Source organism: Coturnix japonica, chromosome 7 (genome assembly GCF_001577835.2).
Source record: "Coturnix japonica isolate 7356 chromosome 7, Coturnix japonica 2.1, whole genome shotgun sequence".
Taxonomy (NCBI): Eukaryota; Metazoa; Chordata; class Aves; order Galliformes; family Phasianidae; genus Coturnix; species Coturnix japonica.
The window spans coordinates 15,224,399-15,240,613 of record NC_029522.1 but is presented as its reverse complement, the minus strand read 5'-3'; the positions used below and the strand labels follow the sequence as shown (position 1 = coordinate 15,240,613).

The window sequence follows — 16,215 nt, the reverse complement described above, 5'->3', positions numbered from 1 at the left end:
AGGGAAAAGCAAGCTTCTGATACAGAACAGCATGAACTACATAAGTACTATAATCACTATGTCTTAATTCATCTGCTTCTCTAGACATTTCTACTTAGTAATACATTCTGCTCACATGCTTAAATAGGCATACAGAACAAAACATTTATACTTCATGGTAACACACATGCTTTAAAACCTTAATGCGCCAGAGCTTCAGATCACATAATTATAATCAAATAGTGATTCCCAGGCTACTTTGTGCAGTATTTCCCTCTAAAATTACTTCTGCTACCCACTCTGTCCCTCATAACTAGCCTCAGCACAACTCCACAATGAAGAGATTAAATGGCTTCTGATAAAACAAGTCTTGAGCCTCTACTATCTCCTTTCTTTTGGGTAGCTATGCTCTGAAGTACAAAATATCACATCAACGAGAAATAAACATGCATGTTTATTCTTTCATTGCATTACCAAGCTCCTATTTTATGAAAACCATATTTCTTAACTGCTTAAATTGAAAAAAACATGCTGTGAGGCTCATCATTAACAGCTGTACGTTCTGAAACACAATGCAAATAAGTAGTACTGGAAATTCATATACGTTCTGAAGTCCTCCATTTTGATATTCACATGCTTGTTTCACTTCTCCTTACATGAGTTTTGTACATCCTGGTTACACATACAGTAAATCAGCAGGAAATGAATTTACCAAAACTTTAGATTGTTAACAACCCCTCAGAGGGACCACAAACTTTCAGGAAAAAGAATGGCAAATAAATATTTGTATCTTCCATGGAAACTTCACCTTTTCGGTAGGGGTACGTTAATGACACTGCTGTCCTGGAAGTGTGGTTGATAGTTAGGTTTCCAGCACTTAAATTTAGCACCCAGGTTTTCTGCATTGTGAGACTTAAAAGTATGGAAGTGCAGTTAACTAATAAGAACAGCTCAGTTCAGGAGGTTCTGCTAAAAGAAGTGGAGTGGCATCACCATTACAGTTGCTTCTTAAGGAACAGTATTTTCAAATAAAATCTATCATTACTTCAACCCACCATATTTCCTAGGCTTCTGAAGCAAAATGACGACATTACAATTATCATCGTTCAAACCAACTGCATACAATAATAAAAAACAATTTTCTGCAAAAAGAGAAAAATAAATACCTGCAGGACTGCCAGCATTTTCTCCTTGATGAAGCTGAATACCAGCAGAATCTATAGAGTTTACTGTAACTGTCTGTAGATTTGGCAACTGAGCAGTGCTTAGACTAACTGGAGTTGATGTCAGTGCCCCACCTGCTGCAACTTGACCAAGAGTGAGAGTCTGCACAGGGGTTAGAGTTATTTGTTGACCAGGTGCATTCTGAATTTGCAGGTTCTGCAAATTCTGAACTCCTTGCACTTGAAATGTCTGCCAGGTTATCTGCCCAGAAGGGGTCACTGTTTGTGCCTGAATTAAAAAAGTCCCGGGATTCAGCTGCAGTTGAAGATTCTGAAGAGTTTGCGGAGATATACTCTGACTTGCTTGCACACCGTGGATTGTCTGTTGCGTGATACCTTGTACAATCTGGGCTTGACTGGTTGGCTGCTGAGACTCTTGAAGCTGTATGTGTTGTACAATTGGCTGCGCTGTGGAGACCTGAATATTCTGAGCCTGCGTATCATCAGAGACTGATGTCTGAATATAATTTCCCTGAAGATCAGAACTGTGAACTTGACCACTAGTTGTGGTCAGGTTGTTTGCATTTTGTTCCAATATACTTGAACTGTCTATGGTAACGGGCAATTGCGATGAAGATGATGTTGGCACAAATAAGTCATTATCAGTGGCAGTTTCTGTAATTTCTGGAGAAACTTGCTCACCAGTCCTTTCAGAAGTATCTGAACTATCCATGGCCTGTCCAGTATTTATCAAGTGCCCATCTGCATTAATGCCTGCAGTCATGGTTTGAGAACCACTGCCAAGTCCCAGAGAATCTAGATCAACGCTATTGATGGGTACAAAAGTAATATTTCCTGGCAGTCCAAGAGGGACGTTAGCAACTACTTGCGCTTGGCCAGGAAAAGACGAACCACCAATTGCAACTCCCTGAACCTGGACTTGACCAGACTGCGATAAGATATTCTGAATATTACTTGAAGGCGATCCAGAGGCAATGATGGTTTGATTAGAGCCAGGAATGATCTGAATTTGACCGGTTTCTTGATTTATACTGCTATTATCAGAAGAGGCTGCAAAGCCCAGTTGAACTTGCTGACCATCCGCTGTCTGGATCTGGGGTATTACTTGGTATTGAACGTTAGACACTGTACCATTCGACGAATCTGATCCTGGTGCAACAGAAAAGATTTGTTGATTTTGCAAACTCTGAATAGGAAGGACATACTGCCCACTTGAAGTTACTGTGGCAGCACCTGGAATCTGTACTATATTACCAGCTTCATCCTTTATAGTGGTAGGAGCTGCAGACAAGACCTCCCATCTACTTGGAGTTCCTGCTAATTGCACAGAAGTCAAATCCCCTGTCTGAATAAAAAGAAAAAAGAAAAGAGAAATATTAAAATGAGAGACATACAGATTACATGCTAGAACAATCATGCAATTTAATACTAGAGACAAATATACTACCAAAAAACATGCAGTGCAACCCATGTAAACAACAGCAACAGGATTAGAACTACAAAATACAGATTTTGTAAGTGAGCTAATGCCTAAGTTGGGGTAACCAACCTGTGGTTTCAGAGCTGCACGTAGCTCGCAAGCAGATGAAACGCAGCACCTGCACCGTGACTACACCAGGTGACCAGTAGCAGGATTACTCTGTATGGGGGCTGCTGGGTAATCCAAACCCCTGGTTGTGGGAAGAATGGAGCTGGCAGGGGCTGCTGAAGTAGCCAACACCACATTGCCCTTGAAGTCAGTTACTCTTCTTACCTAGCCTGACACCCACAGCACAGCAGAGGAGGAATTTTTGTGAAGCCGGCATTGCCTCTATTACCTAGAGCTCCATTGCCTTTTGACTCTGAGTTACATATAGTGTATTCGTGCACACTGCGACTCTCAGCAACACAGAGTGTTAGGAGGTAACTTAAGTCATGCGGTTGGAAAGCTTGTTACAAATAACACAAAATCTCAGTATTTATAAGCTTATATGAATTACTGTTTCACTGTGCAAAAAGGCCTCTAAAATTAAGGACCTTTACACCAAGATCACAGTTCGATTAGGCATATATATCTGTTTGAAAAAACAGAAAACTCTATCTTTGTTAAGTCAGAACAATAGAACAGTTCAACGTTTCAGAACAGACCCCCAGACAGTGGAAGTTTAAAGAACCTACAGATCAATGTAGTATGTTTTTGCTTCTTATTCAGTAAAAGAAAGATAAACTGCCAACTTAACAAAGCAGTCATTTTCATAATAAAGTATTTCGACTGAACTTCCTGCAACGCTTAGCACAGATTTGCGTAGTCAATCAACTTTGTATTGTAAACAACCACAAATTTAAAAAACATGTGTTTAAGTTTCTCCTCATTCTGTACTACTGCACTACAGTAAACCAACGGAATAATTTAACATTTAGCAAAAAGTAACTTGTCTCATTACACTTTAACTGCAAAACAAGTTTAGTCTCCTAGGCATAGCCCACAGTACATAGAAAGAAAAGCTCTTTCTTGTGCTCCTGTGTCGATCCCATGATCACTGCTGTTCAGCAAGTTACCAGAGCATATCGCAGCTTCCTTCTACAGATGCATGCCAACTTCCTTTAGAATAAAACCTGGGTGTGCAGAAAATTTAGCGTACAGCTTATCCTTCTCTAATAAGGCCCTGAGATTTAATTTAGCCAGCCAGAATGAATTCTGTGGCATGCATCAGATTGAATTTACTTCACAAGGCATGTAGGGGCTTCACTAGTTTCACTTTCTTATCCTGTTCTGAGCTGCAATGCCAAAATGTTTACATATTCACTAACTATACTTTTTAGGCTGAAGCATTTATCAAAAAATAGTTTGACTGTACTTGGCAAACTTCTTTTCCAATAAAGAAATCCACCATCTTGGTTCTAAATTCCACAAGGGCCATACAAACAAAACTTTTCCACAAAGAAAAGAACACAAGCCTTTGTTTTGCCCTGAAAGATACATATAGTCTTTCAATTACTTAGTAAACAGACACAGCATCACCAAAACAAAACCATTTCTCCTACTACCACGTTAGCTTTACTATCTTGTGTTTAATATTCTTCCCAGATACCCGGTACTGGTTGCTGAAATACTGCTAACAAAGTTCTTAACTAGTCAACCCACTAGCATGTTTATACATTTATTCACATTTATTATGACGATTTTTATAAAGCACCAAAAAACCCATAAAAGTCATAGGTAAACAGCATTCAGAAAACATGGAAGGCAAAAATATGGTTATATATTTAAGATGTGTTGTTATAAAATAAATGTGGAACATAACATGCTGATATTACCTGCCAGAATAAATGAAAAATAAGCAGTAATGGGAATGTACAAGGGCTGCCATAAAAGTAATTTTGTTATTATGTTGGTCCACAACATCAGAACTGGATGTGAGTGGTGTGGCAGTCGAGGTTGAACCTTCCCACCAATATCCCATTACAAGCTGTTGCTGTGTGACAGATGGCAGCAGAGGGACAGTCTGATAAAATGGCGTCTGATGTGGAAGTGTGTATGAAATGAACGTGTGTCACTGGATTCTTCTGTGAGGAAAAAATTGCAAATTCCATTGACATTCATCATGGTAGTGGAGACCAAACAGTGGCGTGCACTTGATCAGTGGAAACAGCAGGTCCGCTCTGCTGGTGCAGATGTTGATGAGCACAACATGCAGGCTCTTGTCCTTGGCTGGTGAAAATGCATTGCTGATGGAGACTACTATATATTAAAGAACAGTGTTTTGTAGCTGAGAATATGCTCTACCAGACAGTGTTACTGCGTTCTTTGTATCTGTTGTAGTTTCCATGGAAATAAATTGGAGGCATTACTTTCAGAGTAACCTATGTAACTCCTTGCTGATTTATGACTAGGTACAACCAGAGGTTGAATGTTTAGGTGGACTGACTTACTAAGCAACAGCATGTTTGTACATATTCAAAGGCAACCTGTATCCTTCACAGTACAGAAACAACCTACTTCATTCTTCCCCTCCTCCCCAAACAAATGCTGATTTCCATGCCCCCATTCAGTGGTCTCTGCCCTTTTCTTGTTGGGTACTCATCTTTTGTCACCTTTTTGAGATACTGCAAAATCTTTCCCAAATGTAGAAGTCAAAAATGGTCACACACCTGGATATGAAGCTACTGGCATTTCATACGTTATGCGTAGCATAATACAGTTATTCACACGCTGTCCTTAGAGCTGTCAGTATCTGAGCCTACCAGAAGAATCACGAGGGAGGGGCAAAAAAGAGGGTGAGGTTTTCAAGAAGCTATCTGCCAGCTATCAAAATTGCTACTATTACAGCTGCATGATGGAGTATTTGAGGATCATCTTTAACCTCAACTGGTCATCATCATGTAGCAACAAGTGATGTTGTTATACCTTTTCTCAATGATTCCTGAGCTAGTAGGACATGTCTTGGGTTCATCCGTGGGGTCATCTTTCATTGCACCCTCAAGCAATTAAAAATTGTTGTAGTAACTCAAAGTTCTACCACTGAAGTATAAGCAGCAATGTTTGCAGCCCACTCACTCATCTTTACAGCACTCCTAAAAGAAACTTGTTTCCTTGCTGTCTCACAACCACCCGTGAAAAATACTTTAAGAGTACAGATAAAGCGACAGCTCTTTTTCTTATCAGCTGATACTCAGGCAGCAGTTACTGCAGCTGTTCCTTTAAGAGAAAGCTGAGTGGTGGCAACCCATGCTCCGTGTGTCAAGAAGCAAGGACAGGGACCTGTGGAAAGCTCAGTACCAGCACTGCTCAAACAAGTGGGAGAACACCTGGAGCAACCGGGAGCTCACTGAAAGCAGCATCAGGAAACAAGAAACAGCAAAAGAGCAAAAAGAAAAGCTGGAGCCAGGCACAGGAAGAATTAAAATGAAGTGATACGTCCACCTGAAGAAAGGTCAAGTAGCACCAAAGAACAGAAAGCACAACTGCTATTCAGCCTGTCTTTGCCTCCTTAACAAGCCTTGTATCATCTCTAGGCAGAAGAACAAAGAGATCTTTCTGAGCCAGAATTGTCGTGCCTGAAGAACTGTCTTTCTTTCTTTCTTTTTTCAATTTAAGAGAAAATTAATGCAGCATTAAGTCAAATGTTCAAGGAGGGGAGAAAAATAAATACAGAGGATAGAATACCTTTAAAAAGAGCCTTAAAGCACACTGATGGAAATTGAGGGAAAGATATAAACCTGTGAAAACTATAAAAATACAAAACATCCCTCACCAAGGTAAAGTCACACCAGTCCTCACAGGGATGTGTTGTAGGCAGTGTTGGATACGTTGGCCAAATGTGCCCAACCAGATGTACATTACTGACCAGCTGCGTCCTGCAGCTAAAGAGCTCCCCAGGTTTATCTGTACTGGTCTGTGGCATGCTGCCCTTTGCTGCAGCTTTCAGTAAGTCACCTATTCAGTCCTAAAATAAAGTAAGGGCAAAACAAGCAAGCAGATGTAGACAGATGAGTCAGGAGCTCCTGAACATTTAAAAACCATGTGCCTTATGAACAAGATTGGCCAGTGCCTCATCCAAATTATAGTTTTGTGAAAGACTAAGGGCTCTAACACGTGAGTTTAATACCATGTGTTTACCAAGCTATAGTAAACTATCTGTGCATTCTTGGGTTATTACAAATAAGATAAAATACACTTGCTTCAACTGTCATTAAACTATGAGCTAATACGTTCTATCTTGTAATTGCCTTAGGTTAAAAACATGCTCAACATCAGTTACTGTGGTTCAAATGACACAAAGCTGCTAGTTAAAGCAAATTAATTCTGTTGTATGTTTCGTAAGCACTCAATTCAGAGAAATACATTTTCCAAATCAAAACTTCACAGAGAATCAAAGAACGCTGCAATAAAATATTACCAGGGGCTGATTAAAATGTTATTTAGGAAAAAAACAATCCCTATCTGGTGACACATGTTTAAAATTGCATCTCACTTAAAGAAGGTTCACGTTCTGTTGCTTAAGGTGAACAACTGGGCTCAAAACTTTTAGCAGTTTTCTTTTATCACCTTTAGTCCAGAAGCTGCTTAAATTAAGACAATCCCTGACATTAGCAGAAACAAGAATGTTTCAGTATAAATGAATGAGACGTGCCAACAAGGCTCCAGTTCTGAGCAGATTGCATGTAAATTCATTTATCAATTATTAATATCTACATATGTATTAACACCCATGTAACTGCATGCCAAATAGAACTCCAAGTAGAAGCTTGCATGAAATTTTCCTCATGCTTTGGAGCTCTGCCAAATCAGCAAGGTGATGAAGAAAGAGGAGCTGGGGTCAACCAGCCTCAGCTTAACTACGAGGAAGGCAATGGAACAAAAAACCTTGAAAACCATTTCCAAACACAGGAACAAGAAGGTGATCCGAACAAGTGAGCTGGGACTTACCAAAGGGTAAGTACAAACCTGACAGCCCTCCATGATAAGATGACTGGCTCGGCAGATAAGATCTGGTGTGGGTATTGCTTACAGCTGCTTCAGTGATGCTTTCAACAGAGACCCTCACCCCATTATATCCTCATAGCCTGATGAAGTACAGGCTAAACAAACATATAGTGAACTGAAAGCTTGCACTGCTGGGTTCAAAGTGCTGCTACCAGCAGCAAAAACGCAAGCTTGGAGTCTGGTCACTGAATCCCAGTGGGGTCACAACTGGAGCCAGTACCAAAATTACCTATAAGTCACCAAATTACCTATATGATGAAAGAGGGTGCATCTTCAGCAAGTTTGCAGTTACAAAATGGCTAGGGTGGGTGATAAATGAGATGATTCAGTGGGACCTCAACGGGAGAGAAAATAGGGCTGGCAGAAACCTCAGGAATTTTAACAGAAGACAAAAGGAAATGTGAAATCCTGCACCTGGGAAGGAATAACTCCATGCACCAGTACAGGCTGTGGGCCAACTGGCTGGAAAGCAGCTTTGCAGAAAAAGACATGGAGACGCTGCTGGATGCATTCATCATAAGGCAGCAACATTTCTCTGCAGCAAAAGCAGTCACCAGCACCCTGCACTTCATCCCCAGCACAGGGCCAGCAAGTTGTGGAAGGCAATCTGTCAACACTGGTAAAACCGTATCTGGAGAGCTGTGCCCAGTTCTTGACTCCCCACTGGAACAAATGGATGGTCATATTGGTGCAAATCCACCAAAGGGCCACAAGGATGATTCAGGGTGGAGTATTTGATGTACAAAACCAGATAAGAAAGCTGGCACTGTTTAATATTTCAGAGATAGTGGGGGCAAGGGGGAAATGGGAGGACCAGGGGGGAAGATTATCTTAGCTATGTTCATAAATATCTGATGGGAGGATATAAATAAAACAGAACCAGGTTCTTAGTAAAGATCAGTGAAAGGACAAGAGGCAATAGGTAGAAATCAAAATATAAGGGAAACTGAAGAATTGTTGTTTTTTTCCCACTGTAATGAAGACCAAAGCAACCAAAGGTTGCCCTGAGAGGTTGCGGAATCTCCATCCGTGGAGATATTCAAAGGCCAGTGGATACAGCCCTGAACAATCCGCTGTCACTGACACTACTTTCAGCAAGGAGGTTGGACCAGACAACCTTCCGAGGTCCTTTCCAACTTCAAACAGAGAGAGGCAAGACAATCCCAGACAGGCTTTTCTACAGAGGATAAACACATTCTAGTGCATCTGTTCACCTACAGAAACCCAGCATCAGAAAGCTCTACTGTCCATAGAGGAGAAAATGGATACTGAAAAAAACTGGAGCTTCTTCAAAATATCAAATGCAATAAAAGCTGAGAAGTATGGATAACTAATGCACAGTATTCATCCATATTTCTGCCTAGTGCAAAGACCCACATATTTCTCTATCATATCAGCACAGTCACTACGTCCATCTAGAATGAGATTAAGCCAGTTGCTTTTGAGAAGGTTAAAGTAACGTTCTAAGGCAAAAATAAACTGTTATTCCAGATTTGCATTCATTTCTGTGAGACACTAATACTCAATTCTAAAGCTGAAGATATGCCAAAACAGTCTTATAACACTCCTTTATTTGCAAAGCATACAAAGAAATGCATTGTCTACAGCACAGAAATGATACTTATCTTCCTCATATTGCTAATTATTAACCTCTCCAAATGTTTTCTACATCTTGTTGGTAAGTACTAATGAATCATTCTCTACCTTTTTTTCTAAAAAACAAATGTATAATAAATCAGTGCAGCCCACAGTGCGCTGTTATCAACCATCTACAACTGGGGCAGTCAACTCTGACAGCTCCCATTCTTCGGAAGCTGTCAGGGCCAACAGCTTCCTCTGCCAGCCTGCCACTTCCAGCTCTCCCAATCTATATTCCTATCAATCTTGCACCCTTATCCTCACCTATCCCAGAAATGCCCAGTATGGCTATAAGAAGGACCCTTGGGAGTTCAAGAGCATCTCCTTTGCCTTGTATTGCAGTAGAAGAGCACAACACAACTTGTTACCATCCCAACTTTGCAGCTTCTAAAACAATCATTTGGTCACCCCAAAACCATTCAAGTGATCACTGAAGTTTTGATAGACTGAAATTTTAGATGCTTCCTCTTTTGTTCTTTCCTCTCTACATGGCTCTGCCATTTTCTGCACTGCTTCGCCTTTTCACTTAATTTTAAAATCTCTGTAAATGTTGCAAATGGAACAAAACTAAAATATTTACAGCAAAATGAAAAAGAAACCTAAAGATGAATATTTAAGTAGATTTATTAGTCAGCAATAAACAGTGGGAAAAAAAAAACAAGACCCAACCTAAAGCCTCTCAAGCTTCAAAGTCCCAACGGAGAGAAAGGCATCCATAGAGGTTAAAATACATGAGCTGCCATTTCTAGGTCAGCCAGCAGGGCACCCCATCCCAGCACGACTTTTCCACGCACCAGCAGGCAGCAGGATTCGAGGGGAAGTTTCCATGGCAAGCATTTGACAAACCCTGGATACAGCAGTACGCAACTGAGGAGAAGATTCCCAGGTCACAGCAGGCCACAAACTTACGGCCATCCACACTAAAACCAAAACTAAGCAGGCAGAACACAAAACACGGGTGACAAATGACCGCAGACAGAGCAAATCACATTTGCAAAGCCAAAGCTGAAAAACTGAGATGCCCATCAACAATGACAAGATCAACAGTAATGCCTGCTAATTTTTTGCTATCTAAAAGTAAGCATAGCTCAAACCAGAACCCCAGGCAAAGCTGAAAGCCTTCTGAGATACAGAAAGGCTCTCCAGTTCACAGAAGAGGTTTAATTCTCTCAACAATCTTCTTCACTTTCTTTCCATAGCAAGCAGTTGCCTCTTGTGTTACCCTTTTTACTTCCACACTAATCCTTCCAGTGCCATGACCTTGGTGTCCAGCAGGCCTGGGCTCAGGTACAAACAGAGAATCACAGAATCATTTCATTTGGAAGGAACGTCTAAAGGTCACACGGTCCAGCCCCCAGGCCCAAAGCGGGGCCAATGAGCTCCAGCTCTTTCCGAAATCCCAGACACATGATATTCCCTGCACTCCTAAGGGAGTTTTGTTGTTACTTTTAAATCATCCTCCAGGTCTCTGGGGGAACAGCTGCAACATACCATTTCAGCCAGGAAGGCCATGTGCAGTAACTGGCTAGTCCAGCATACTGGCTCCAGCCCCGCTGTTTCCTACCAAGTGAATGTCAGCAAAGCATTATCAAAATAACCCTATAACACAGCACGGCTATCCTTATACATAAGTTCTTCAATTAATTCTAGAAACAAAGCCTACTCATTTATCATCTCCAGTTTATAGCTTGAGAATTCTACTAGACGTTCAGGAGTCAGGACCACAACACAGGTCTGAAGATTCTGGGCAAGAACTGCCACCCAGTTGCCAAGTTAAGCACCATCAGCCATACCATACTCATCCCAATACAGTACTGGAGAAGGGATGACCACCACAAACCCCATGAGGACAATGTGTCTGTGCCCAGCCTTGCACATTTCATTTTCCCTACAAATTATGAGGTTACCTCCATTTAAGCCTGTTTATCTCCTCCCTCTGTGTCCTACCACTCTTTAAGTTACATTCTGGAGATGAGAAATAGCTGTATGTCACTAAATCCCTTCTGTTATTCTGTTTTTTACCAGGAAGATGTTTCAGGGATTCACTCATTCACTCCCCTCCCTTAATTAAGGTCATCTTCATTAACACCAGTGTCCAGTTCAGCTACTGTTGGCACCTCCTTCAACTTACATTTAAAGCCCATTAAAATATTTTGAATCATTCATGAGAAATGTTGTAGGAGTTCTTTCTCCTATGTTGTAGGAGTGAGAAATCACTAGAATGGTATAACCTAACTCACTGCAGGTTTGTTAAGAGGCCTATCTGCATGTACGGAAAGCAGTAAGGCTGCATGGGTATCATTTTTCACTAAGGTTTTGAGCTCTCACCAGTTGTTTCTGCCTGGCCCTGTAAAGTCCCTTATACGTAAGCAAAACAGGAATACAAAAGTACCACTTCAAAACCTGATCACCCACTTTGAACTATCGGGGACTATTTGTCATATCCTGTTCTGGTACCTTCAGACCATTGTACCATGCCAAACAATAAACCCATCCTCACCATGCGCAATTCCAGCTTTAAAATGAGAACAACCTTTAAGACAGACATAGGAGAAAGAGCTACCACCTCAGTATCATTCATTTTCTAATGTGTGTGTTTATGCAAGAGACAAAACCAACGTCCACTCTTGTGCATCTGCTATTATGAAACAAAACCCAAAGCCAGCAAAAGACAACTGCTTCAACACATGAACAAGCTTAGGAGAAAGAGTGCCTGAAAGGATGAAAGAATTTGAATATATCTTCATAATCTCCCCTGTGCTTCAGTGTCCCTTCACATACAATAGGCTGTAACACAGAGATGAAAACACAGAGTATTTTAACAGTTACCACTTGAGCCTGTAGCAAGCTGAACTCCGTCATTACCGTTTTCATGTTTAAAATAAATAAATAAATAAAGAGCTGCCAAAGCCACGTGGTCCATCAGCAGACTGCTTTGCAGGGGTTTTTTTTTGCACTACCCTGAAAACTGAGACCACAAACCCCCAAGAGGCTGTCGTACAGCAAATTAAAACAAGCAAAATAACAGGAAATTTGCTTTAAGAGGAGAAAAGAAAGGAAAAAATGAGCGTTTTTGCTGGTTTTCCTTGTAAGCAAACAAACAAGCAAAAAGCCCCGCAGAGGTAATATAAGCCATCTCCCAGACAAGAGGCCAAACGAGGCTCCATCACAACGTTTTTACGGACGTTTAAGCACTCTCCCTTTTACATACCGACATCTTTAGATGCCGTTTGTCTTAAGACACCCCACACCTCTGCCAACCTCACGAGCCTAAGCCAACAGAGAGAACAGGTCGACCGACTGAGGAAGGAACGAGCTTCCATCAGGCTTTTGTTACCGAGACGCTAACCTAGCCCACACGCGGACACATCCCTAGGTGCAAGCTCCATCTCATCGCGCACGGTCCCAAGGTCATCGCGGCTCCTTCGGAGCAGACGGCACAGAAAGATAAGGACGGAAATTCGGTCGGCGATAGGAGGGACCGCGTGGTAACCGCGTCTCGAAAACACAGCGTCGACACAGGAAGCAGCTCTCCGCCGCCGCGCTGGTTCCTAACAGCCATTTTACTGCTAACGACATCCTTCCCGCCGGCCGCCTTCATTTTGTGCCGCCGCCCGGCGCGGCTCCGGCTCCGGCTCGCGGCCGCTGGCTGCGCCCAGGTGGAGGTGGGGCGGCCTCGGGCTCCGGGCACCGCCGCGTCCGGCAGCTTTCCCGCCCGGCCCCCGGTTCGAAAGTCAATGGCGGCGGGGGAGGGGGGAAGCCAGCCGCCCGCCTCCTCCCGGGAGCCCGGCTCCTCCTGGAGAGGCAGGGGAGCCCGGGGACCCCTCTCCTGGCAGGTCGGCCCTGCGATCGTCCCTCCCCCCGGGCGGGCAGTGCCGCGCGTCCCGTCCCTCCCCCCGGGCGGGCTGGCTGTGCCGTCTCTCCCCCCGGCAGGCCGTGCGAGAGCGGCGGGGCGGGCACTCACCGCTCCGGCAGAGTGAGAGGCGGCGGCGGCGGCGGCGGCCTCATCCTCCTCCGGCGACGGCGGGCCGATCTTGCTGCAGGTGGCCGCCAGCAGAGCGAGCGGTGACGGCTGCGCGTCCTACCCACAGTGGGCGGGTTCAGGGAGAGAAAGTGGGTGGCGGTTAGCGCGGGACGGCGGCCGGGCTCCGAGCAGACGCGCGCACAGGAAGCGGCGGCGGCGGCACCGGCGCCCGCTCGCAACGTGTCACCCGGGGGAGGGAGGGGGGGTGGGGGGGGGAAGGCGGCCCGGCCGGGCCCGCGCTTACCTGGGGGGCGGCCGCCGCGGCGGAGGCCGAGGCGTTGCCGTTGCCGTGTTGCAGGTACTCGCCGTGGCCGCTGCTGTCCACGTCCAAGGCAGCCATTTCCTCTTGTTTCACGGGCTGCTCGGGAGCTGCGGGCACGGCGGGGGGGGGGGGGGGGGGCGTCACTGACGGGAGCGATCACCCCCTCCCCCCCTCCTCCCTTCCCTCCTCCCCCCCCCCTCTAACCCCGGCGCTCCCCCCGCCCTCCCGCACGGAGCCCTCCTCCTCCTCCTCCTCCTCCTCCCCGTGCTGCTGCCCCTGCCCCTCTTCTCCCTCCTCCCCCTGCTCCTCCTGCTGCCGCTCTCAGTGCCGCTCTCGCCTCGCTGCCGCGCGGACGCTCGGGGGCCGGAGCGGGGGGACGCGCCGGGGCCGGAGCAGGAGCGGGGAGCAGGAGCGGGGAGCCCCGCGGGGCGGCTCGGTCGGTGCGTACGTACCGGTCATGGCGCGGGTGCGAGCGGGCGGCCGGCGGGGCGGACGGCGGGCGGGCCGGCTGTGGCTGGCGCGCAGGCCCCGCGGGCCGGGCTAGGCGGCCGCCGCCGGGGACATGCTTATTGTGCTCACGGGCTGAAGCGGCGGCGGCGGCCCGAGCCTACTCCGGGCTTTTTTTTCCTATTTTGATTGACGGTGCGGGAAAGCCGAAAGGTGGGGCTTGCAGCGGGAGAGGGGGCCCGGCCGACACCGCCGCCCGCCCGCCCGCCTGCCAGCCCGGAACTCCCGCCTACGCTCGCGCGCGCGCGTTGATTGGCCGCGCCTCGGCGCCGGCGCCGCTCGCACTGGCCGCCCGGCCTGTCAGTCACACGCCGGGGGCGGGGGGGGCGCCTCGCGCCGAGGCGGCTTCCTGTTTGCCGGGGCTGCTGCGAGGAACAATGAGCGGCGGCGGCCCCAGCACCGCGGGCACCGCGCACACCGGGACGGGACGGCGGGGCCCTGGCCGCGGGGTCACTCGGAGGCCGCGTCCCCCGCGGTGCCCGTTGGGGCCGGCCCGGTTCTGCGCTCGTTCTCAGCCACCTCGGTGTGGTGCCGGCGGCGGAGCCCGCGCTCCGGCAGCGCTAAGATGTCGGCCGGCGATCCCCGGGGAGCACAGTCGCCCGGGCGGCCGCCGCTTGACGGGCTGCCGTGCCGGCCCCTGGCGGCCGCTGTCGGGGAGGGCTCGGGGCCGCGGCGGTTGCGTAAGGAGCTGGCGGCTGCTGCTCGCACCTGGTGTCCGGCCGAGCGGCTCCAGCGTCAGGCAGAGCCCTACAGCAGCGTCCTGCGGGCAGGAACATAACGCCTCGCCTCACAGAAGGGGCCGAGCAGGTCGTGCACACGGGTTTCTCTCAGTCACAATAAGGGATGTTAATATTCCCCTTGCCATCTGCCCGCTATGTCCCTCGTGTTTTGCGACACGACGAAAACAAGGAAACTGAACTCTGCCAGGAAATGTGCGTGAAGCACTGTGTGCGTACATAATGGTGCAGAGATGATGGGCAGGGCCTGCTGCTGTCACACAGCAGAGCTCATGAGGGGCTCCGGTGAGGGTGCACCACTCCAGCGTGGCCTCGGTTGCCCCATATGTGAAACATGATGCAGCAGCACGTAGGCCATGGCAGCGAGCGGCCTTCAACTTCTAGGCTCCCCCAGTGCGTGTTTTTTTCTTAATTACCTTTCATAGAGAATGTTGGAGATCTGTGAATGAGGTTTAAAGGCACTGGACTGAAGAACTGTTATCATTGAGAATTCCCTGGGGGATACGTTGAGCATATTCTTATCTATCCGTGTTTGTAGGTAGCTGAAGCTATTGGCTACCCAGGGAAGTCTGCTGGCAGTGACAAGGAAACCCAGAACTATGGCCAGGATTGTCAGCATATTCTCTTAAGAGAGAATAAACAGTGCTTCTGAATCAGCTCATCACTATGACTTTGCAGTAAGTGCCCAGCCTTAGCCCAAAACTTTCCTGGTCTGTGATAAACACATTATGATAATGTGAGCGTAATATCAGGAAGTCACGATGGAGGAAGACGGCAGTATCTTCCCATTAGCATAAGATCTGAAATTTCTTTTACAGCATTAGCCATTTTTAGTGAATTGGATGATACACTGTCATCCTGCAACCAGAGTTATTACAGGTAATTTAAAACTTATGAAACAGTTTATTTATAGATTGAACTGTACCATAAACAATTCCTGTTTGCATGCTGGGAAGGTGGGAATGATACTAAGAAAACAGGCCTTACTAATTAACAGGGTATTACTAAATAGCATCAGGTTCTTTCGCTTTAGAAAAAGTGTGTGGTCTAGGACTTAGACTAGAATTGCTTCTACAATTTGATGTATTTTGAGAGCTCTCGTGACTTCAGCAACCAACCCATTGCTGATCTAGTAGTTTACCTGTATGGATCAGTTTGCAGGCTTGTGGTGTGACTGCAGTGCTTTCGGACAGAATAATCTGAAATACAACTGTTGGGATTGCTTTTATACACTGAGAGTTTTTTAGCACATTAAAACTCAGATGTTAATAGGCTTCACACCAGGTGAGGACCAACATTTCTAGTCCATTTCCTTAAATTACAGGGACACTGTGATGTTAATATACAATTCAGATTAAAAAGAATAATAGAATAGATGTGAGTATTTAAAGAGACAGTTAAGTTACAAGGAATTTGCC

The 16,215-nt window shown here is 46.0% G+C and overlaps 1 protein-coding gene across 4 annotated transcripts in view; it reads right to left on the bottom strand.

Moving 5' to 3' along the window:
* SP3 (Sp3 transcription factor) overlaps nucleotides 1-14,243 on the bottom strand; it is a 30,204-nt gene extending 15,961 nt beyond the window's left edge. The window contains exons 1-5 of one of the 4 annotated variants that reach the window (XM_015868442.2): nucleotides 14,006-14,243; nucleotides 13,536-13,660; nucleotides 13,232-13,348; nucleotides 2,418-2,508; nucleotides 1,146-2,312 (exon numbers count right to left, since the gene is read on the bottom strand). In XM_015868442.2, the coding sequence (XP_015723928.1) occupies nucleotides 1,146-2,312; nucleotides 2,418-2,508; nucleotides 13,232-13,348; nucleotides 13,536-13,660; nucleotides 14,006-14,012 (1,507 nt within the window). In that variant the 5' untranslated portion in view covers nucleotides 14,013-14,243. Of the gene's footprint in view, nucleotides 1-1,145; nucleotides 2,509-13,231; nucleotides 13,349-13,535; nucleotides 13,661-14,005 lie in introns of all 4 variants that reach the window. The other 3 variants (XM_015868441.2, XM_015868444.2, XM_015868443.2) reach the window with 3 other exon arrangements.
* Nucleotides 14,244-16,215: the final 1,972 nt, after the last annotated feature.